The sequence below is a fragment of the Chiloscyllium plagiosum genome, unplaced genomic scaffold (assembly GCF_037043375.1).
Source record: "Chiloscyllium plagiosum isolate Xiang-an unplaced genomic scaffold, Cpla_swu_hap1 HiC_scaffold_4, whole genome shotgun sequence".
Classification (NCBI taxonomy): Eukaryota; Metazoa; Chordata; class Chondrichthyes; order Orectolobiformes; family Hemiscylliidae; genus Chiloscyllium; species Chiloscyllium plagiosum.
Genome location: NW_028270142.1, coordinates 130,465,446 through 130,489,297, shown reverse-complemented (window position 1 = coordinate 130,489,297; position 23,852 = coordinate 130,465,446). Strand labels below are relative to the sequence as shown.

The following is a 23,852-nucleotide window of genomic DNA, read 5'->3' as shown; positions in this document are numbered from 1 at the left end:
AACGTCGATTTTACTGCTCCTCGGATGCTGCCTGAACTGCTGTGCTTTTCCAGCACCACTAATCCAGAATCTCATTTTTGAGCATCTGGCATGCCCTCCTGCAATCTATATTGAACCAGGGTTGATCCTATGGCTTGATAATAATGGTTGAGTGGGGGAATGTCAGGCCATGAGGTTGCAGATTGTGCTGGAGCACAGTTCTGCTGCCGCCTCATGGATGCCCTGCCTGAATTTGCTGGATCAATTTGAAGTCTGTCTAATTGAGCATGATGTTACTGCCACATAACACAATTGAAGTTATTCTCAAAGTGAAGATAGGACTTTGTCTCTACAAGGACTGTGCAGTGATCACTCTTATTGATACTGTCATGGACAGATGAATTTGCAGTTGGGAGCTTGGTAAGTATGAAGTCAAGTATGATTTCACTGTTCTTGGTTCCCTCATCACCTGCTGCAGACCCAGTCTAGCAACTATCCAGAGAGGATGACTTTTTAAAATTCACTAATAGAATGATGGCATCACTGGTTGGGCCAGCATTTATTGCCTATCCCTAATTGCCCAGAGGATAGTTAAGAGTCAGTCACTTTGCTGTGAATGTGGTGTCATATGTAGGCCAGATCGGGTAAGAATGGCAGATTTCCTTCCCATTAGTGAGCCAGATGGGTTTTTCCTGACCATTCACAATGATTTCATAGTCATCATTTGACTCTTAACTGCAGATTTTTTTTAATGAACTCAAATTATTTGAACCCGGGTCCCCAGAATATTGGCTTAGTTTCTGGATTAATAGTCTAGCCATAATATCACGAGGCTATCACCTCTCCAGATAATAGTGTCTGGGATATTGTCTGACAGGTTTAATTCTGTGAGTATGACTATGTCATGCTGTTGCTTGATGAGTCTTTGAGACAGCTCTCCCAATTTTGGCACTAGCCCCTAGATGTTAGAAAGGAGGACCTTACAGGCTTGACGAGGGTTCTGCCATTGTCTTTTCTTGTGCCTAGACTGATGTCAGGTGGTCTGTCTATATTCATTTCTTTGTTGAGACTTCATAGTGACTACACAACTGAGTGGCTTGCTAGGCATTTCAGAAAGCAGCTGACAGGCAATCACATTGCTGTGGGTCATGGGTCATATGTAGGCTGCACTAGGCAAGGAAAGCAGATCTTCCTCTATGAAGGACATTAATAAACCAGATGTGTTTTTTGCAACAATCGATAATGGTAGATTCTTAATTCCAGATTATTTTGATTGAATTCAAACTCCACTGACAACTGTGGCTGGATTTGAACCCAGGTTTCCAGAACATTAGCTGAATTTCTGGATTAACAATTGAATGACAATACCACTAGGCCATTGTCTTCCCTTAAAATATGGCAGGTGTGAGCAGTTATTGAGGCAGTTGGTGACAGGCAGTTTTTGAGGCAATTCTGAAGCTAGATTTTCAAAAGTGAAGAATTGGAATCTCTGGCAAAAAGAGTGATTTAGTGACTTACAATGTCATTAGCATCAGAGTATTATCTGTTTTGACTCAACTGGCCATTTAAAGTACAGGAGACCATAGTTTGATAGTAAACCCATATTTTCCTCATCTTAATTATAAGCTCTAGGTTGTTTTGCTTTTCTCACTCGTATGATAAAGTTTAGTTTGTTTTTTGAAAACCATGGAAACTCGTGGCTAGGTTCTCATAGTAAGTACCTGAGATCAAACATTTTGTTTCTTAAAAAAATTACTTGCTCCTAAGCAGATCTCATCCAGGATTATAACAGTAGCAGCTTCACAGATGACTGCAATATAGACCATGTAGATACTAGTTACTAGGAGTCTGTGAATCTAATCCCTAGTGAGTAGTTCTTAGCTCAAGCCTGTGACACTGAAACATTGTCAGATGAGATATCAACTTTTGGATTTTCTGGGCTTGTACTTAGCAATGTATTCATAAAGTCATGTGAAGACAGCAGCAGGAGGAGGCATGTGTTTAACTATTTTTGATTTTACTACATCAACCAAAAATTAGTCTGGCGAGGTACTTGGAGAGTTGTAAATAAATGGAAATCTCATAACATTTTGTAAAGAATCTGTGAAAGGTCCCAAATGTGATAAATCACTTGCAAAATAAATTTCACTTCAACTTTATGGATAATATTTCGCAATCAACACCTTCTTAAACACTAACCCTTTTTAGTGCTATTTGAAAGAATTGTGATCTATTCAATTGGATGAGATGTGAAAATTTTAACTTCCGATTCATTTTTTTGAAGGATTGTGAATGAAAGTATACAATGTCACAGCAGGAAGACAACAGGAGGGGGAAGATAGAGCACAAGGGAACAACATGCAGAACACTAGACTGGTAATTCTTTATTGAACAATCAATTACTGAAATACAAGTTAAACAAAAAGTTGACAATATCATTCTGTGGACAATAGTAAGGTTTCTGGAAAAAATGATTGTCACTTACTGTGCTTCACATAAAGAGTGTTCTTCATGAATAAATAATCAGATGATTCATAAATATTTACAATATAAACAAATGAAGGAACAAAATAAAGCTTTGGCTCATTCGTTTAGGGCTGGACTAATTTCTGGCTTTTGTTTTTTGTCATAGCTGCACTCAGCATTAAATCTAAGTTGACAAGCAGATGAAATGATAAAGGTAGCAATCACTGATTGAACAAAATAACCAAAAGATTTACATGTACAAATAGTCTGTTAAGTCTATATTAGCCACATACATTAAGTGTTATTTTCTTTTGAATATAAGGATAATAATTTTAATAAAGAATTGTATTCCCCACAAAATGGAAATACAATTTGATCCTTGAACAGAGGTTCGTTCAGTGACTCAGTGCCACAAGCAATCTAGTTTATCGCTGGAAGTTGACTAACACCAGTGAGAACTGACAATACTGTTAGAACTAAAGCTTTCTCAATGACAATTACTGAGAGATTGGTCTCCATTTAAATAAATTTATATAAAGCCAGTGTCATCCACTATATTGTTTGAGAGACTAGAGCATTACAATGTATTTATCATATTAAAAGGACTACTTTTAACTTTTGTTTTCCTTCTCAATCAATTCCTCAGACATTTCAAAATGATTTCTAAATGTCTGGTGCACCAACATTTCAGAAAGTATGGGAACATTAAATGCTGATAATTTGAGAAAAATGTAAGAAAGGATGAAATGAGAAAAAAAGTTTACTTGCCAAGTCAAAATCCATCTTTCTGGAGACATGTACAACCTATTACACCATGTACCCTTCTCAGCCTGGTAGCATCATCATTCCTACTGCCAATACTGTTAATGGTTTGATGGAACCAAGATTAAATAATTGATAGTGAAGAGTGAATTGACACTTCCTTGTGACACTGCACAAAGACACCATTGGGCATGAGTGGATACAGAGATTAGAATAAGTATTTTAATGTGGTTCTGAATACCCAAAATATTACAGGAGGTCTGGAGAATTTCATGGCCATTGCGAATAAGAATCATAATCTTAAGATACTAATTGTGGATACAGTTCTGCTTTCATTTTTTTAAAGCATTACTCTTTTCTCTAATCATTTTTCAACTTGATGTCAGAGCTCATGCACATGTTCCACAGACAGAAGTAATAACACCTTTGACTGGATTCTTCTCTATTAGTGCTTGGATAGAGCAGGGTCTGAAAGTCATTAAAAAGGTCTTGATAATATGAGCCCTATAAAGCATCAGATGTGTTGTTTGGGCATTCTGGTTTGATGTGAAAGAGCTGATCTTGCTGGTTAAAGGAAGATGAACTAATTTACAGCAACACCTTGCTTCAATGTATTGCCTTTAATATAATAAGACATTACACAGCAGCGCACAAAGAAAAGAAAGATAGCCAGCCATTTGAGATTGTGGCTAAAATGTTTGGTCTGAATAACAGAGGAGGAGAGAGAGGTGAAGAGTCAGGAAGTACAAGACTGATAAACAAATGGATTTAGTTTATGTTAGGGTATAAGGAGCAGAACTTTGGATAAGTTTAGGTACATAGTTGGTATAAGATGAAAGGCCAGTCAGGCGAGCTTCGAGCCTTTCGTAAAAATTATTTCACAGGACATGTGAATCAATAATTGCCCCTGAAGTGAACAGCTTGCTAGGTCATTTCAAAGGGCAGCAAAGAGTCAACCAGGTTGCTGTGGGCCTGGAGCTATGTTTAAACCAGACCAGGTGAGACTGGCAGATTTCTTTCACTACAGGACTTCAGTGAACATATGTTTTAACAAGAGCAATAGCTGTCATGGTCACAACGATACAAACCAGTACTAGATCCTTTTGATTAATGCAGCTTAAACTTGATGAGCTGTCATGGTGAGATTTGAAATGACAGTTAGCCTGCTCCTCAGGATTACTAACTGTTTGAGATTACCAGTATGTCACTTTCCCTCCCTTAGGCAGCAAAAGCATAGATAGGGCTTTCAGCATCAGTTGTGGAAATGGGTGGTGATACAGAGATGGAAGGAATTGATTCTGGTAATGGAAAGGATATGGGGTTAGGAGCTGAATTCAGGAGACTATATAAATCTGGCTCAGCCTGAAGCAGTAGGCCAGGAAGGGGGATGGAATTGTTCGCTAGGAAAGAGAGTTACTCCTTTATTTAAATTCCTGGAATCCCATTGGTGTTGCTTATGATTTGTTACAATCAGTATATCTAGAATTTCACAGTAGCGAAGGGCTGTTGACAGTCTAGCTTAAGATAATAAACAACTTTTATCCATGGAATTGGTGATCGTCGCGAGTCACCATTGAGGCCATTTGAGATTTAGGACCTGCACTGGCTTCAGGAACTTTGTTCCTAATTACAAATGTTGCTCACTGAGCTTTAGTGCACTGCAATGTAAGCAGTTGGATAGTGAGTTGGGGGTATCAACAAGTTCATGTTTCCATGAACTCCTTAGGCCTTAATTGTCTGGCCCCAGGAGGCTGGGGATGGCGGTAGCCAGTCAATATCAATATCACTGCCAGGCTGCATGCTGGCTCTACTCCACACCGCCACCATCCTGCCTCCCCAATCCCCAAGCCTCCCCACTCCACGCCCAAGCATCCAGATTCCAGGCAGTTATTGCAGAGGCAGATGTATGGGGGGGGTGGCTAGTCTGGGTCACTAATGGCCTTTTATAAAGGTTCCACAAAATGAAGCCAAATGAGATTTTCCAGTTGGCATCTGCCATTTGACCAGCCAGAGGCAACCTCCCACAGCCACAGACAGGGCAGCCAGTGCTCCAGGCAGGCCTAGAGGCTCTCATTGTCCACTAGGGTGCGCAAGCAGCCACATTAATACATTCTTCCTGAACAGCAGCAGCCAGGTTGCAGAGATGGTAAAAGCTTGGCTGCCTCCGTTTATGAGCTCCCTCTCTTTGGCTCAACTTGTGTTACTTTCTGCTGTTATGTTCCAACTAGACTGTCTCTGACTGGGCATCCAAATTTGAAAGTCCACATTCTGGTCATGAACTGGCTACTCTGGGATAAACCATACTGAATGACTCTTCAGCATGTGGAGGCTTCTACTTGAGCCTGGCATTGGGTTCAGGAGCCCATAGAGAAAGTGAAGCTGCTTGAGTTTGCATTTTAAGGGTCTACATTCAGAACTGTTTTAGATCTGTAAGGGTTTTATTTGCGGTAAATAGCCTGCTTACAGTAGTTTTCTAGTTTAGTATATATAAGACCATAGAAAACAAAGAGATTAGAAGCCTAAGTAGACCATTCAGCCCCTCCAACTGCTCTGAGCTGATGTGATAATCCTCAACTCCACTTTCTTGCCTTTTCCCCATAACTGCCAAAACCCTTACTAATCAAAGATCTGTCCATATCAGTCTTGAATATTCTTAATAACCCAGCATTAGCAGCTCTCTGCGGTAAGTTATTCCATAGATTCTGACAGAAGAAATTCTTCCTCATTGTCTTTAATGTGCAACCCCTTATTCTGAGATTATGTCCTCTGTTCCCAACTCTCCCACAAGGAGAAGTAACCTTTCCTTTTCTTAAGTCCCTGAAGAATCTTGTATGTTTGAATAATTTATAATTGGACAGTATCTTAATTTGAGGAATTCTGAACCCATATTCCCAAGATATAAGCCTGGAGTTACTGGGTTGTGGGCACAGTGTGACTATCATGATGCCAGCACCATTTCCACCTCATGAAATTTAAGCACAGGCTTCTTAGGGACTACTTACTGCCTTGATCTCACTGTATACCTCAATCCTATGTCAGGTATCCTCCATCATAAAATTGACTATTGGGTGATGTGGCCAACTAGTGTCTTCCTCTTCCAGCAGCTTTTCTACAGATCTGTAGATTAAATACTAGTGCATCTATCAGTATTAGAGACACACTGTACTATCACATCAATACAAGTTATCACTCTTGCCACCAGAATCATTGGCACTTTTAGCATTCAAAAACAGATGTTTGTCTTCTTCAATATGAAAATCTGGAGTCAATGCTTCCATTGTAGAAAGCTGTCGTCAGGTCTCCATCAGGATTACTGCATTCAGTTTTGGGCAGCAAACCACAAACATAGATTCACCAGACTCATACTAGGGCTTTGAGGGTAAGAGTATGAGAACAAATTGCATACACATAGTTTATATTCCTCTGACTTTGAAAACTTGAGAGATGGTCTGATTGAGATCTTGAAGACAAGGAAGATTTACTCAGATAAAATGATAGATTTATACAGCAATGAGATTCAAGGCTATGATAGAGAGGTTTTCAATCAATAAGTAAATGAAGGTGTTAGGAAAGTGGAGTTGAGGAATATTAGCTGAGAATGGCAGTGAAGACTCAATGGGCTGTATGGCCTACTTCCGTTCCTACGTCTTATGAGGCCATTTGGTCCATGTGCTTAATTGATAGGGAATTTTTTTTTGGCTGTGGAGTCCTAGAAGAAAAAGTATTATCTTCACAAAAAAACCCCAAAACTTCAAGAAATGGGAACAGGAGTATTCCATATTGCTATGGTATTTAATACAGTCTTGGAAGGTCTTGGAATTCAAATCCACTTTTCTGACTATTTTCCATATCCTTTGACTCCCTGAGATTCTAAAGGTTTATATATCCCAGCCTAAATGCATTAAATGATAACCCTGTGGTGTCAAGAACTCTAAAGATTCACAATTGTTTGACTGAAGTAAGTTTTCCCTAACACTGTCCTAAAATCTTAAATTTAGAGTGGAACCTGTTTACATGTGTACAGCAGGAATCTGAAACTCACTCTCGCAAAACATTGCCAAATGCTAGGTTTGTTAGAATTCTTACAATGGAGATTGATAGTATTAATTAGGTCAGGCTATCGAGCGAGTGGAGGAAGGTTGGGTGAATGGATGAGCTGCAAATCAGTCATGGCCTCATTGCATGGTGGAATACGCCTGACGAGAATGAATGCTTTTCTCCTGGTCTTATATTCCTGTATCAGAAATTGGAGCTTATGTGGAATTACTTTAATGTAATGAAACACCCCAAAATGCTTAACTGAGACATAATCAAAAAATGACGATGGATGGAGATGAAGGAGAAATGAAAATGTTTTAAAAGTGTAAAATAATGAAGGAAAATTGGAAGAAAGAAGCAGCCAGAAATGGTGATTGAAGAAACTGGTTCTAAGTCTCAACTTTTTTAATCAATTGAATTGTTCATTAATTCATTAACAGAATAAAATGGCACCAAGTACATCGATTGCAGAATATCTCAGATCATTTTGCATGGCAAAAAAATGGAGAGACTCCAAACCAGTAAGTGAGAGATAAATGGGATACAGACATAATGCTGGCAAGGTCTGGAATAGGTTTTTTTAGAAAATTGTACTTAGAGCCAAGAAGCCACATCAGCTAAGGCCAATGGCCTATTCCTAATTTCCACTCCTGAATATTAGTCAACTCCTCTGGACTGCCAGTAAAATATCTTGCATTAAAACAAAAATGTGCTCTTTAGTTACACCAGCTAACTAACAATGCTCTGAGTAATGTGTATACATTTAGTATGAATACCAATTTCCTTTTAAATATCAAACAGCTGCAGTATGGAGAGCTGCTGGTTTAAAGTAAATGTTTGGCAGTGCAAGCAGATATTTTTTTTACAGTCTCTCTCTGAGACCCCAGAAGGGACCCAGTTTGTGGAATTAAAAACAAAGAGAAGCGTTGGCTTGTAGAACTGATGGCCACTGATTTATAGCTCTCTTGTCATAGTTTACCAGGAGCCTGCGCATTGTTTTCTGGATGTGGACGAGAGGGGCCTCATGAGATGCCACGGATCTTGCATCAACCAGAATTCAAGCACTCAATTGCCACTTCATAGCAGAACTTATACTGTTCCTGAAAGAGAAACACAATTCAACATTTTGAGAAACATTTTAATGTCATTTTATATTTGCTTAGATCTTTCAGTGTTGGTCATTGATCAGTCAGGACAGTATGTACAGTAAAATTCAAATTATCTGGCATAAACCAACATTGGTTGTTTCCTGTAAATTCAAAATGCTGGGTGGTTTGTGTGAATATTAGGAATCGATCAGAAAACATATCTCGACATGCACTGCACCATGCAGAGAATTGGACCTTGTCCATCTGTGACTCTTTTCACTCAGGGAAAATGCTTCAACCTTCATCCAGTTCTTTTACAATCACGTCAGACTGACCAGATTGTTATTTTATGTAGTCCCAGGAATACATGTTTCATCTGTCCTGCAAATGGGTTATTTTGGTGATATGGGAATCATTGATGAGTTTGTGTCCTAAACATTTCTGGCAAATTGGAATTAGGACTGCAGTTCCAGCTGAGTTCTTTTGTTTGCTTTCCCAAGATCAGTATATCATGCTTTTGCGAATTAGTTTTGAAAATTATAAATCTGTTGGTGTTAAAATTTGTTTTATTAACAGGCAGCTATGGCCCCAGAAGTACTTGATCAAGTACTCCAGATGATTAAGAGGTTCATGTAAACAATGTAAAAACACACATTAAGCAATCGTTATGTAACGGAGAGAATATATATATATTACTGTTATACTTTATTTACAGTGTAAATCAGTGAAATTAAAATGTTACTTTGCCTTGAATAAAACTTACCATTAGGGAGCCTTCCCACTCACACCCTCAGCTGACTACTCATACATCATTGTGGAAAGATTTACTTGAAATTGAATTAACTTTTTATATTTCATGTGGCCATTCAGTTGAACAAGTATAATTACACTGAGGTAACTAAATTAAAAACTATAATAATTGGACAGAATAATACAGTAAATTTCGTTGGGTTTTTTTTCCGGTTTACTGAGAATACCAGATTGTTAGCTGTTGGATAAAATAAAGTTTACTGTATATTAAAAGTCTGAGAATTACAGTGATTTCTCTTTTGTGCTACTTTTTAAATGCACTAGCTAGTGTGTCTAATGTCTAATGCAATCCTTGGATTAGGCTAGCTTGTGATGGTTTGCATGTGTCCAATACAGGCATAAAAATAGACACAAAAAACTTTTAAGATAGCTGGCTACAACATCATGTGATTTTGACAATATCAGCTCCAGGCAGACCTAAAACTCAGCTAAATATTAAAATATGGACAGTCATATTCACAAGTCACTTTGTTGAGAATGGACCAAGAACAAGAACAACAGAACAAAATTCACACATATCAGTCAACTCATTTCTCTATTTCACTCTGGGCAGTAGAAATATCAAATGTCAGTCTCTCTTCCTGAAAGGCATTCAGAAAGGTAATTTGAAATAGGTTTTTTATTTATAAGTTCCTAGTTGTCTCAAAGTTTTGTAACACACGATGTAAGAGCCCAAAGCACTATATTTCCTGAAAGAAGGATTTTGGAATTGTAATTGGTTACATGGTTAAGGGATCCTGGTTTGTTACATGCTGCTTTAAAAATGACAAGCATTATTCTGATGACAAGAAGCATCATCAGAAAAAGCCATTAAACCAGTTACAAGGCAACTATGCAGTCAAGGTAAGAAAACTATATATTGAAAATCACAGAGGAACTTTTCTCAATCCAGTTCCAAAGTTAAGGCATTTAATGACAAGAAGACTTGTAGATTACTGAGAATTCTTTTCTTTTGTTAAGTTAAAAATCACACAACACCAGGTTATAGTCCAACAGGTTTATTTGGAAGCACTAGCTTTCGGAGCGCTGCTCCTTCATCAGATAATTGCCTTTTGTTAGACTTACACTCTAGATAAAACATCAAGTCTTCCATGAAATTACAGGCTTGCTACAAAAGAGATTGAAATTATGACTACTTGTATTATTTTTCTTTACTTTCTTTATATCTGATCTTTATGTATAGGATAATTTGTGTGTTATTTTATTTAGACCTGCTGAGCAAGTGTGAGATAATAAATGATCTTTATTTTTAAATACACAAAAGCTTGCTGCTGAAGAGTATTTAACTTTGGAGAAACCTCTCTTTAGATAAGAACATACATTTAACTCACTCGTGAATACACCCTGATCATGGACCATAACAAAACACATGAACTCTGTCCTTAACATGTGAATGAATAGATTGCTAGCACAACGTCTGCACTTACGTTGAAAAATATAGCCTATTGAGCAATGTATGGAGAACAGGGCCCACAGGTATTAATTATAGCTTCAATTGATCAAGCGAAAAAATAAGATAAGAACAATTCTTTTTAATAGTATCCTACTCTATTCAATGACAATTATTATAATGGAACTTTGATGACCATACAATATCCCCTGATCTTAGCTGTCCACATGGATATAAAGAAACCATATTTACTTATAAAGTCAGTTGCTAGTTAGTACTACACAGGGGGATGAAGATGGATGGATGGCTAAGGTGCTGATGGGGAGAGGGCTGAGGCATGGAGAAATTTCTTAACATTTCACACTGCTACTTTGGGCCTTTTACTGATTTTTCACCAAAGTTACAGTAAGAGATTGGGAAAGGCAGATGGAATGTTGAGCCTATTGATTGCTCTATGGTCTCTGAATGAAAGATGCACACTTATTATCCATGAAAAATAAGTAAAATTGACAGGAATTCATCTGCATAAAGGTTTTGTACTCACCAGCAGGTCCACCATATTGGGCTTGTTGTTTCTCAGTGTTTTCACGGCATGGAACACATCGACTGCTCGCTGGTGTCGGAGCATCTCACACACGATACTGATGGCACAGAAAGCTCCACTGCGCCCTCCACCATTCCTGCATTTGTGTTAATGTTTGGACATGATTCAGTGCTCAGCTCAGGAAGATCCAATTGTCAGTACACACATAATCCGCAGTTAATTCATCCTTCACAAACTGACAATGTACAGTGATTGCCAAATGGCATTTGTTGCTGTATTAACACACAATCTATCTCACACAAAGCAGCAGAAGCCACATTTTCCAAGCTCTCCTGAGAAATATGAATCAACATCGACTACACTGTGGTATCCAGGTTTCAGTTTAATTGTTTTCAGTCCCTTATCTAAGCTGTGCTGAATTGGGTCTGGTGTATTGTTCAGTATTTCCCCAAGGATGTATAGTTGGGGATTGGGGGGGGAATAATTATAGATGGAACATTTCAGACGTGGCTCAGTTATTAGCACACTTGATTCTGAGAAGGCTTAAGACTCTTCCTCAGTAAACTTAAGCACTGAGTCTAGGCTGACACTCTAGAACAGTACTGAGGGAATGCTACACTGTTGGAGGCATGGTCCTTCAAATCAGATGTTAAGTTGAGGATCTATCTACACTTTCAGATGGATGGCATTAATTTGAAGAACAACATAGTCCTTCATAATATGCCAGCCAATATGTTTACCTCAACTAACACCACTGAAAGGGATTAACTAGTCATGTTTACATTGATGTTTATGAGAGCTTGGTGCAAACAAATTGACTGCTGTACTTCCTATGTTAAAGCAATGAAAATACTTCAAGAACACTGAATTGGCTGTAAGAGATATTGGGATGTCCTGAGATTGTAAAAAGATGCTAAGAAAATGCAATTTTGGAAAAACCAGTCAGACATCAATGGGAACCATGTGCATGTGGAAAAGGGGAAAAAAGATGAATTTTTTTGAACAGGACTTCAAAAAAAGTTTGTTTTATTGAACATTTATTATCCATTCAGATCACATCACATATTGAGACACAGGGTAAACACAGGCATTGGGATCTTGGACTACTGAAGGAATGACGTGGAAATAGCTCCAGATGAAGTTGAAAGAGGCCAAGTAACTTGCTAGACTTAATGCTGAGCATGTTCAACTCACAGAACAGCAATCAACAAAGCAAACAGAATGGTGCACAAACAGAATACAAGTCAAGGTTTAGCGAGCCACAGATTAAGTTGGATGTTGCTCTTACCAGACTGTAACTTTGGGTCAGGTTTCTGATAAACAAGAGAAGTATTCAGATACTGGAAGCAGCACAGAACAGCGCTGGAAGGCTGATTTTTTTTACCAGTGGTGGGGGGGGGGGGGGGGGGGGGGGTTGAAACCTGAGGAATGACCTGAGATTCAGCCTTTCCAACGACAACCAATGGGATGAGAAACTGGACACAATCAATAGTTACTGCGTGCCAGGTTCCTGTCCAGTCAGCAAAGTTACACTTCCTTCAGATTATCAGTAATGTATTGTCAAAGAAATTCTATATAAGAAGTGATATTGAAGGGTTCATCTTGAATGTAACTTTAAATTAAACATAGAAATTGGATAGGCTGACGTAAACCTGGATATGAACAAGGTAAGGAGACAAGTACAGCAAGCGCTATTGGTGGGAAGAAGGAGCAATTGGTTTCTGATGGGTAAATCCCACAACTTCCACATTCCACAACTGCATTCCTCTTTTATCATGACAGCCTACTGCCTGGAAGTCAACCTGAATGATGGGTCTTGGCTTCTAGGTGGCCAGGGAGCACCATGCAGATAGGTCTATTCTATGATGCAGCAGAATGGGAAAGGGGGAAAGGTAAAGTGACCTGGTTAGAAGGCAGGGTGCTTTGGGAGTTGGAGCAGAAGAGCTCCTGCTTCTCTTGTCCCACAAGTAGTGCAGTAAAAGCCTTCTCTTTGTAGATGATGCAAACATAGGTGAAGGGGCAGGTAGTATTGAGGAGGTGGGGAGTCTTCAGAAAGATTTAGACAAGTTGGAAAGTGGGCAAAGAAGTGGCAGATGGATTACCACGTGAAAAAGTGTGAGGTCATGCACTTTGGTAGGAAGATAGAGGAATGGACTATTTTCTAAATGAGGAAATTCAGAAATGTGAATTGCAAAGGGACTTGGGACTTCTAGTCTAGGCTTCTCTTAAGGTAAACTTGCAGGTTGAGTCAGTAGTTAGGAAGGCTAATGTAATGTTGGCATTTAGTTCCAGAGGACTAGAATATAAAAGCACGGATGCACTTCTGAGGCTTTATAAAGCTCTGGTCAGACCACATTTTGAATTTTTTGAGTAATCCTATCTCAGGAAGGCTGTGCTGGCCCTGGAGTGGGTCTAGAGGAGGTTCACGAGAATGATCCCAAAAATGAAAGGCTTAACACATGAGGAGCATTTGAGGACTCTGGGACTTTACTTGATGGAGTTTGAAGTGCATTCGCCCTTATCAACAACAATAGGCTGCCACCCCTCTTTGTGGTGGTCATCCTCCAAAATCCATTCACCATGTCAAGTCCATCAAGGAATTAGCCAACTCTGGAAACATCAATGTAGGGACCTGGACCTGACTCCAGTGTCAGTATCTCAACCCAAAATACAAAAACCTGCCCATGGGATTGTGTTTGTATTCAAACCTATTATTCTATTTATGGGCTTACAAACTCAATTATGTCAAGATTTGTACAAACTCAACTCCCAGTAACATATGGTGCAAATCTACTGTTATTTGTGTGGAATAATAGAATCTGCCTTCTCTTTTCACTGGTTATATTCCCACCTCTGAGTCTCACTCCAGACAGGCCAGAATTTGGTGACAAGAGCTCTGAATCTGAATTCTGGGTTAACATCCAAAGGGCAAGTGAGAACAATTTTTCTCCTCGTGCCTGCTACTTCATATGGAAGTTCATTGAAATCCTGTCATCATACTGGTCTAATCACTCTACTGATTGGTATGAAGGTTGTGATTGCTATGGATGGAATGCTCCAATGTTAAGGCTGTCTACCAATCCTTCCACTGCAAAGGAAGAGTACAACCATAAGGTGACTGTCAATGCAGGTAAACCTCCTCAATCCAAGTTGTACCACATTTGCAAGTCTTTCCCGTTACTTCAATACCAGGTGAACAAAATAGGAATCCATTTATTTGGGGGAACTTCCAAAATCTAATCAAAGCATAAAAAAAATGTGAATCATGCTGGAGAACAGAAAACGCACTTACAGACAGTGTACAACGGTGCGTCCCTCTCCACCATCATATTCCTCTTGCCACTTTTCCACCTGCCTGATGAGTTTCAGGAAGGAACGCTTTGAGACAGGATTGTCACGGTACATAGGCCAGCCCAGAAACTGGAACTGCTGAACCATTCGGTAACCATCCTGAGGCTGTTTGAGCACACACATTAGCCAATAGGAAGACATGAAAGGAAATAGACATCACCGAATAAGATTTTTCAACTTTATTTATTAATATTTACTCTTATTTATAATCTTATTAAATCTTTTTTTCTGATATAATTGAAAGTTAGTTAAAAACAATATTAAGAAAGTGTCAATGTTTTCTGAAAGTAAAGTGCGGCCATTTGCCATTTTTCTAATTGCTTTTGTTGGAAGTGTCATGAACATGCTCAATTCCTTTGCTTGTGCTTATTACATGGTAGAGAAAATTTTGACAGAGAACAAGTCCAACGAGGGAGAAGAGGAGGTGCTGAAGAAGTCATACTGGACTTGAACTGTTAACATGGTTTCTCTCTCCATAGATGCTGCCAGGTCTACTGTGTTTCTCCAGTGTTCTCTGTGTTAGTTCCAAAGAGGGAGAATTGAGGTGGACAGCTCCATCAAAGTGGGGACAGATGGAAACTAACAACCTGATCTAATATTAATTTGATTAATAGGATGACAAACCAATTGAACTGGTGACAATCATTGACATTTTAGCATCATGTAATAAACAAATCAAGGGACATGTCTTTCTCAAAGTGAAGGAGCTTAATTTTCCTGAGATTGTAACCCTCTAATACCTAGAATCTTATGGTTCTCCTACGTTGCCTATTCCCCACCCCACCCCATGCCAATATTGTTACCTTTCAAAGCCAATAACCAGAATAGTGTTCAAAAATGTCCTCTTTTGAATTCCATTCCATACCCCCAGCCAATTTAATATAACACCTGATTCATGTTGTTATTACAGCTAGTCTCGAGATTGATGGATTTATTGAGGGAGTTGGGTCTGGGTGGGTTACTCTTTGGAGGGTCGGTGTGGACTGGTTGGGTTGGAGGGCCTGTTTCTGCACTGTAGGGAATCTAATCTAATATAACACTGGCTCGGGTCCACCACCACTGAAAAAAGGGAGTGGGACAGTGGCTCAGTGGTTAGCACTGCTGCCTCACAGCATCAGGGTCCCAAGTTCGATTCCAGACTTGGGTGACTGTCTGTGTGGAATTTGCACATTCTCCTCGTGTCTGCGTGGGTTTCCTCCGGGTGCTCCGGTTTCCTCCCACAGTCCAAAGATGTGCAGGTCAGGTGAATTGGCCACGCTAAATTGCCCATAGTGCTAGGTGCATTAGTCAAAGGGAAATGGGTCTGGGTGGGTTGCTCTTCGGAGGGTCGGTGTGGTCTGGTTGGGCTGAAGGGCCTGTTTCCACACTGTAGGGAATCTAATAATATAAGTTGATGATTACGAAATTTGTAACACAAAAAAACTAAATCAGTTCAGTGCCGTATAATAAAATATTGATCAAACTTAAAATAATGGTTGGGTGGGGGGAGGGGTGCAGGCAGGGAGAGCGATGTGGTGGGCTCAAGAGAAGAGATGTCAGTTGCATCACTCAACCTATCAGGATTTAAAGCATCCTGTTTTTAAGATTTTTTAATTAAAACAGAAGAACATTTCTATTACACGATGTTTAAACTCATACTCAGTTAAAAACATTTGATAACAACTGTTAACATGAGTATATTCAGTGTTGATAATAATCCTGTTGCAAAATTATAATACTTAACAAACATTTCATCCATATAATGGAATTTTTAATATATCCTTCAGTTTAAAGTATGGTTACCTTTTAAAATGGTCCCATTTTCAGGATTTAAGTAATGTCCAGAAGTATGATTGATATGTGTGGTTTCTCAGACCGAATACAAGTCTGACATTCTTTTTACATTAATATATAGTGACCTTGAATAGTGTTCCTTCTTGAAGTAACTGCACAGAGTCTGGTATCCCATCACTAATTCACTCTTTACTCAAAGCCACTCCCTAGAATGAGGAGACCTTTTAAATCTCCTGTCAAAATCTATCAGCTGGGGCTCCCTGATTTGCCCAGGTTAACAAATCCAATCAAGGATCTCAAGAGTGAATGAGATCCACTTGGCCATGGTTCCAATCACTACACTTCTGAACTACTGTTGATTACAAGCGAGGAAGAAAAACCACATGGAAAGTCAAATTTGAAAAAGCTTGTGAGGACTTCAATAGACTGTGACAGAAAACAGGTTCTTACCCTGGATGCATTGTAAATTCGGAATATTCTGCTGATAATGTCTTCCTCCAAGTCAGCAGACACAAACTCCACCTGGAGGGGACCATGCCGATGGACACCATTTTCTGGCCAGTACTGGGGGCACAGCTATTTTGAGAAAAGACAAGAGGCATTTATATCTGCTAAATAGTATTAATATCAGCATTATTAAACGGTTTGCAGATGTGTAGTGTCTTATGACAGCTTTCAGAAACATCTCAATGTGCTTCTGTTGTGGACCAGATCAGACACCCGCAAAATATTTTAAGAGGTTAGTGTAGACCCAAAACTTTTCTTATTTTAAACGCAACTGTGAAGTGTCTGTTCCCAATGCAATGTGTTAAGGAATAGGCCAGACCCCTCAAAACATTTCAAGAAGGTTGCCCAGACCCTACCTTTGCTAGTTGTTTTAAGCAGGTGTAGAGTGCATATTCCAGGAGAGATGCCACTGGTCAAACCACTTAGTTTTAAATAAAAAACAGAATTTCCAAAAGAGAACAGAACACCGAATAACTTAACCTATCTGAAAACAGATCATTCCAACTTAATGATGCTATTCCAATACTTGCAACAATCCCCCTTGGCACATAAGGTAAAATCAAACATAGGGTCTTACAGGAGAGAGGTCAGAAAGAGAGTACCAGCCTGGACCTGTTTCCTTGGGTGCAGCAGCTTTTTTTCACACCATTACTAAAAAACTAAATCAAACCAGAAAAAAGCTGAGCTGGGAGAACTGACTACTCTCCTTTTATTGTACAAGTGTTCTTTTTAAAACATGAAAGCCTTCTGCCTGAGGCAGTATCTGTTAGCGATTAACAAATTGGCCCTGAAACCCTTCAACCGCAGACTTTGCGTAGTCTGTGTCTTTTATGACCTCTCTGAAAAAAAGCCAAGGACACCATAGCCTTGTTAAAGGAGCAGCTTCGTTATAATTGCAACTGTCAAACTACTTGACATTAAGTAAAATGCAATTTATTTGAATGCCTTAGTTGACACTCAACCAAAGAAAGAGGAGTAGAGAATAACAACTTTATTGGATAACTTAACAGAATAATAGATACAGTAACTATTACTAATTAACTGTTCTTGTATAGTAACATCCCATAAACACATCCCTTGGCAGAAAGGACAGTTCAGACACAGATTCTCACATGCAGTTCCCCAATCCAGGAGGAAAAAGAACATAATGAGAAAATTCAGAGAGAGTAGCAGCCAGGAGACATTCACTAAGGATTTGAACTCCTTTGAGACCTCAATAGCTTCCGCTTAAAGCTAAACCTAAAAAAAAACTAGAAAGTCTGGTTTATGAAAGCCAGCCATACTCAGGCTGCTTCCATTGTTCCCACTTTTAAAGCAAAACCCAAGTCCTCACAAACTGTTTACTCAAGTGGTCTTCAGTCACTGGCTCGGTATCTCTTCTTCAAAAAAACCAGGACAAAATAACCTCTTTAAAGCCACATCATCATCCGACTTCACATGCAACAATTTGTTTGAAATGCCCTTTACTATAGCAATATAGCCATATGCAACATTGAAGATTCAATAAATAGTAATAGGGTGAATGGTTATCAATCTGCTTTTGGTATGGGTTTTTGAGGAAGGCTATGTTGGATACAACACAGGGAGAGGTCCCTTCTTTTTCCAAATCATCTCTTGGGTAATGGAATCTCAATTTAGGAAATTCAAAGGATTGAGGAGATGGTGGGTAAAGTGAATACGTCTGGTCAGTTACTGACAATACAATGAGTGGTATATTGCACTATACAATCCTACGATGCTTCCTATGCCACAGCCAAAGCCTCTCCTTGACTGATTTTAACCTACTGCAAATCCTCTTGCAAGGATGCCTTCCTTGAAGAAGCTTTCCTCGTCCCTCTACAAGGATCTCAGTGAGTCCCTCTCTCGCTGCACCCCCCAGGTCATCTCCTCTGCCCTGAAGCTCTTCAGCCACGTCCTCAAACAGACTAGCCAGACCATGGCAACATGACGCCTGGAGGAAGAGTGCCTCATCTTCCGCCTAGGAACCCTCCAACCACAAGGGATGAATGCAGATTTCTCCAGCCTTCTCATTTCCCCTCCCCCCACTTTATCTCAGTCCCAACCCTCGGACTCAGCACCGCCTTCTTGACCTGCAATCTTCTTCCCGGCCTATCACCCCCACCTTTACCTCCTTCCACCTATCGCATTCCCAACACCCCTCCTCCCTACCTTTTATCTTAGCCTGCTTGGCACACCCTCCTCATTCCTGAAGAAGGGTTTATGCCCGAAACGTCGATTCTCCTGCTCCTTTGATGCTGCCTGATCTGCTGCGCTTTTCCAGCAACACATTTTTCAGCTCTGATCTCCAGCATCTGCAGTCCTCACTTTCTCTTCCCTGCTCCATTCATTTTGTCACTGAAGGCAGCTCTGATTTTGACTGGACTATTGGGATGTAAATGAGACAACATCCCCCCACTTCAACAAGCAGTTATAAGAAGGACACTGTAACCAGAATTAAATGGCAACAGCTGCCTCTGGGTCTAGCCACCAATTTTCAGTGTCATGTTACCCTGGTATATTGCTGGCTGGTAAGAGAATCCATCTGACTTTAGGGAAGGATGGAAGGCTGAAGTCATAAAAAGTATCATCTAAACAACAGCACACATGCAAACACAGACACTTGCAGCTGTTTCTGTGTTGCTGTCAATGCTCCATACTCCAGGGCGAGTGACAAAGATTCCAGAATAGTAGAATTCCCCGGATGTCTTCCTCCCATTTAAAGATGTTTAGCAATATGAACTTGCCATATGTTGTGCAACTGGATATTTCCACCTTTGTATAGTCAAAACAGTATTTTAGATAAGTGACTTAATTAGCTAGCACTGACTGTGCAAGTGATGAGTTTTGAAGTGGACCTCTGCAAAAACTCATCAGAGTTAAAAAAACAAATCTTGAGGACTGTTGTAGCTAGAGAGCAGGGACTTGTTCCATCTATCTGGACCCCAGTCCCTGAAATGAGAGGTCAGTATACAAATACACCAATTCTCCAGGGAAAAGATGTGGCCTACAGGAAAACACATAATGAACCTCAGTCTGTTATGGTTCTGAAGGTTAGCAAAAAGCAAGCTGATGCCAGTCATTTATGGTTTGCGGTCCATAAATTCCCTGAAGTCATGAGCGATTTTTCCCCATCAGATTCCCTATCTAACTTTTGCTTTCAATCCCACCGCAGGCATGAAGTGGTATTCATAATAGAAACAAAGAAATAAGAGCATCAGTAGACCATTTGGCCCTTTAAGCCTGCTCCACCATTCTTTATGATCATGGTCGACTATCCAACTCAATAGCTTATTCCTGCTTTCCCCCCCCCCCAAAATTTTTGATCCTTTTAGGCCCAGCCATTATTATCCAACTCATTCTTAATAATCATACAATATTTTGGCCGCGACTGGTCTTTTATCTTGTAGCGAATTCCACAGGCTCACCATACTCTGGGTGAAGAAATTTCTCCTCATCTCATACCTAACTGGTTTGCCATGTATTCTCAGATTGTGACTCCTGGTGCTGGACTTGCCCATCACTGGGAATATCCTTCCTACACCTTACCCTATCTAGTCCTTAGATTTAGATTCGATTAGATTCCACAGTGTGGAAACAGGTCCTTCGGCCCAACAAGTACACACCGACCCTCTGATGAGTAACCCACCCAGACCTATTCCCCTACCGTATATTTAGCCCTGACTAATGCACCTAGCCTACACATCCTGAACACTATGGACAATTTAGCATGGCCAATTCTCCTAACCAGCACATCTTTGGACTGTGGGAGGAAATCGGAGCACCCGGAGGAAACCCACACAGACACGGAGAATGTGCAAACTCAGTTGCCCAAAGTTGGAATCGAACCCTGGCCCCTGGCACTGTGAGGCAACAGTGCTAACCACTGATCCACTGTGCTGCCCTGTTAGAATTTTATATGTTTCTATCACATCCCTCCTTAATCTTTTAAACTCTAGTGAATAGCATTCTAATTGATCCAACCTCTCCTCAGTCTTGCTGTCTGTCTCGAGACTAAGTCTGATAAACTTTTGCTGCACTCTCTCCAAATGTAAGAACATTCTTCCTGAGATGAGCTGCACAAAATACCCCAAGTGAGGTCTCACCAAGGCCCTTAATTCAAAAACAACAAGCATAAATAATGTCACTGCTCGTAATAGAGTGTAAAAGGAAGTTAGGAACATCATACCTGGCATTTTTAAAAATTAACTCGTGAGACCTAGGCATCGCTGGCTGGCCAACAATTATTGCCCATCTCTAGCTGCTCTTGGGAAAGGAGTGAAAGGACAACTCTTTAGAACTGTGATGAGGAGGAATGTTTTTCAGCCAGCAGGGAATGAATCTGTGGAACTCCTTACTGCAGAAGGCTGTGGAGGCCAAGTTATTGAATGGATTTAAGACATAGATAGATAGGTTCTTGATTGGCAAGGGGATCAAAGGTCACTGGGAGAAGGTAGGAGAATGGATTGAGAAACGTATCAACCATGGTTGAATGATGGAGCAGACTCATTTGGTCAAATGGCCTAATTCTGCTCCTGTATTTTATGGTCTTATGGTGGTTGTTATCTGCCTTTTTGAGCCACTGCAGTCCATTTGCTGTAGGTAGACCCACAGTGCCATTAGGGAGAGAATTCCAGGCTTTTGAACTAGTGTGAAGGAAGGATGGAAATTAGAAAGTATTATTATTGTAGAAGGCTTTACATGAGACCACACCTGGAATAAAAAATGCTATTTTCATTGCCACATTTAAGGAAGGATATATTTGCATTGGAGAGGGTACAGCAATGGTTCATTAGTTTGTTCCCCTTGGTGATTGGTTTCCCTATGATGAGAGACTGAGTAAATTAGAGATAATTTTCCAGACTACTGAAGAATAAGAGGTGATCTCATTAAAACATACAAAATTCTGAAGGCGCTTGAGATGATAGATATTGTGAGGTTGTTTCCCTAATGGGTAAATCTGCAACATAGTATCGGCATAGAGGGATGATCATTTAAGACTGAAATAAGGATATCTTCACTTAAAAAGTTGTCAATCATTGGAATTTTTAAATTCATTCATGGAACATGGAAGTCACTGGGTACATTAACATTTATTGTCCATCTGGTTGACTCATGCCCAGAGTGCAGTTAAGAATCAACTAGATTCACAGGAGGCTCCCAAGCACTGAGGATGTCACCTAGACAGGGGACGAAACATCTGCAACACAAATTCCCAGCTCGGCGAACAGAACCACAACAATCTACTAGGTTGTTGTGGATCTAGTCATATGTAGGTCAGAGCAGGTAATGATGACAGATTTCCTTCCCTAACGGGGTTCAGTGAACCAGTCGAGAGGGTGGTGCTGGAAAAGCACAGCCTGTCAGACAGCATCGAGGAGCAGGAAAAGCGACATTTTGGGCAAAAGCCTTGGAAGTTATCAATGTGAATCTGACAAGTAAATAAATGCCAACAGGAGAACAACAGAGCTTGCGTAGATTCTTACGTGAGAATAGAATTTGCCTGAAATGTTGATTTTCCTGCTCGTCGGATGCTGCCTGACCTGCTGTGCTTTTCCAGCACCATACTCTCCACTCTAAACTCCAGCACCTGCAGTCCTCACTTTCGTTTAGTGAACCAGATGGGTTTTATAACAATGGCTACATCGTCACCATTGGTGACCATCTTACCATTTCAGATTTTATTGGATTCAAATTTCATCAGCTACTACAGTAGCATTTGAACCAATGCTCTGAGAATATTTACCTGAGGTTACCTGTCTCTGAACATGGACAAGATGAAAGAGATGGTTGTTAACTTCAGGAGGGCACAGAGTGACCACTCTCTGCTGGACGTCGACAGCTCCCCGTTGAGATTGTGAGATTCACCTGGCAGAGAATCTCACCTGGTCCCTCAACACGAGCTCCATTGCCAAGAAATCCCAGCAGCATCTCTACTTTCTGTGCAGGCTGAGGAAAGTCCCCCCCTTCCCCCCCCCCCCCATCCTCTCCACATTCTACAGAGGGTTCATTGAGAGCACCTTGAACTGCTGCATCACTGCCTGGTTTGGGAATTGCACTGTCTGGGATTGTAAGACCCTACAATGGATAGTGAAGACAGCTGAGAAGATCGTTGGGCTCTCTCTTCCCTCCATTACGGAAATTTACACCACACGCTGCAACCGAAAGACTAAGAGCATCGTGGATGACTCCATACACCCTCACTCAAACTCTTCTCCCTCCTGCCATCTTGCAGAAGATACCGGAACATTCGATCTCTCACAGCCAGACTGTTTCTTCCTTCAAGCCATCAGGCTCTTTCACACAGTTTGATTGGATTCTTTCCCATCTGAAATTCTTTGCATGACTTCAAATTGCTGCTAGAAAAATGCCTATTATTATCATCCATCTATTATGCTGTAACTTGCGTGTTTTGCACTTCTCTTACACTTTATGCCATGCATCATTGTGCAGTTTGTGCTGTCCATGTAGCACCCTTGGTATTGGAGGAACACTGTCTCGTTTTTACTGTATCAGGTGTATATGTTAGAAATGACAAGTAAAAGCTAGTCTACTCTATTAGTCCAGTGACATTGCTTGATTGTTGTACTAAGATACAGTGAAAAGTACTGTTTTGCGTGCTGTACAGGCTGATTGTACCACACAAAGTGCATCAGGGTAGCAGAACAAAGTACAGATTACAGTCTTACAGCTGCTGAGAAGGTGCAGAGAGGGAGGGATCAGAATTAACATCTGAGAGTTTGTTCAAATTTCTGACAACAACGAGAAAGAAGTTGTTCTTCAATCTATTTGTATGTGTATTCAAGCTTTATATCTTTTGCCCAAAGGAAGAGGGTGCAAGAGAGTATAGCTGGGGTGGGAGGGGTCTGTGATTATATTGGTTGCTTTCCCAAGGCAGTGGGAAGTATAGACACAGTCAATGGTTTAGGTGGTGGACTGGGAAAGTGGAATTGAAGCTGAAGACAAGCCATGATTGTATTGATTGGTGGAGCAGGCATGAGAAGCTACCCTGCTTCTAACTTTTATATTCTCAGTCCTCATGTTCAAAAACCTTTAAAGTATATTTTGCAGATAGACAAGTTAATGGTCTAGAAATAATTGATTCTATTTCAGTTTTAAGTAAATAAGTTTGATCTGTAGAGAATGA

At 40.2% G+C, this 23,852-nt stretch overlaps 1 protein-coding gene across 7 annotated transcripts in view; it reads right to left on the bottom strand.

The window, feature by feature from the left end:
• Positions 1-2,343: 2,343 nt before the first annotated feature.
• Positions 2,344-23,852, bottom strand: part of LOC122548881 (receptor-type tyrosine-protein phosphatase mu) — a 903,264-nt gene continuing 881,755 nt past the window's right edge. For all 7 annotated transcript variants that reach the window (XM_087986678.1, XM_087986679.1, XM_087986680.1 and 4 more), the window contains 4 exons: positions 16,652-16,777; positions 14,370-14,533; positions 11,078-11,213; positions 2,344-8,345 (listed from right to left, as the gene is read on the bottom strand). In XM_087986678.1, coding sequence (XP_087842804.1) covers positions 8,292-8,345; positions 11,078-11,213; positions 14,370-14,533; positions 16,652-16,777 — 480 coding nt within the window. In that variant the 3' untranslated portion in view covers positions 2,344-8,291. The remainder of the gene's footprint in view (positions 8,346-11,077; positions 11,214-14,369; positions 14,534-16,651; positions 16,778-23,852) is intronic.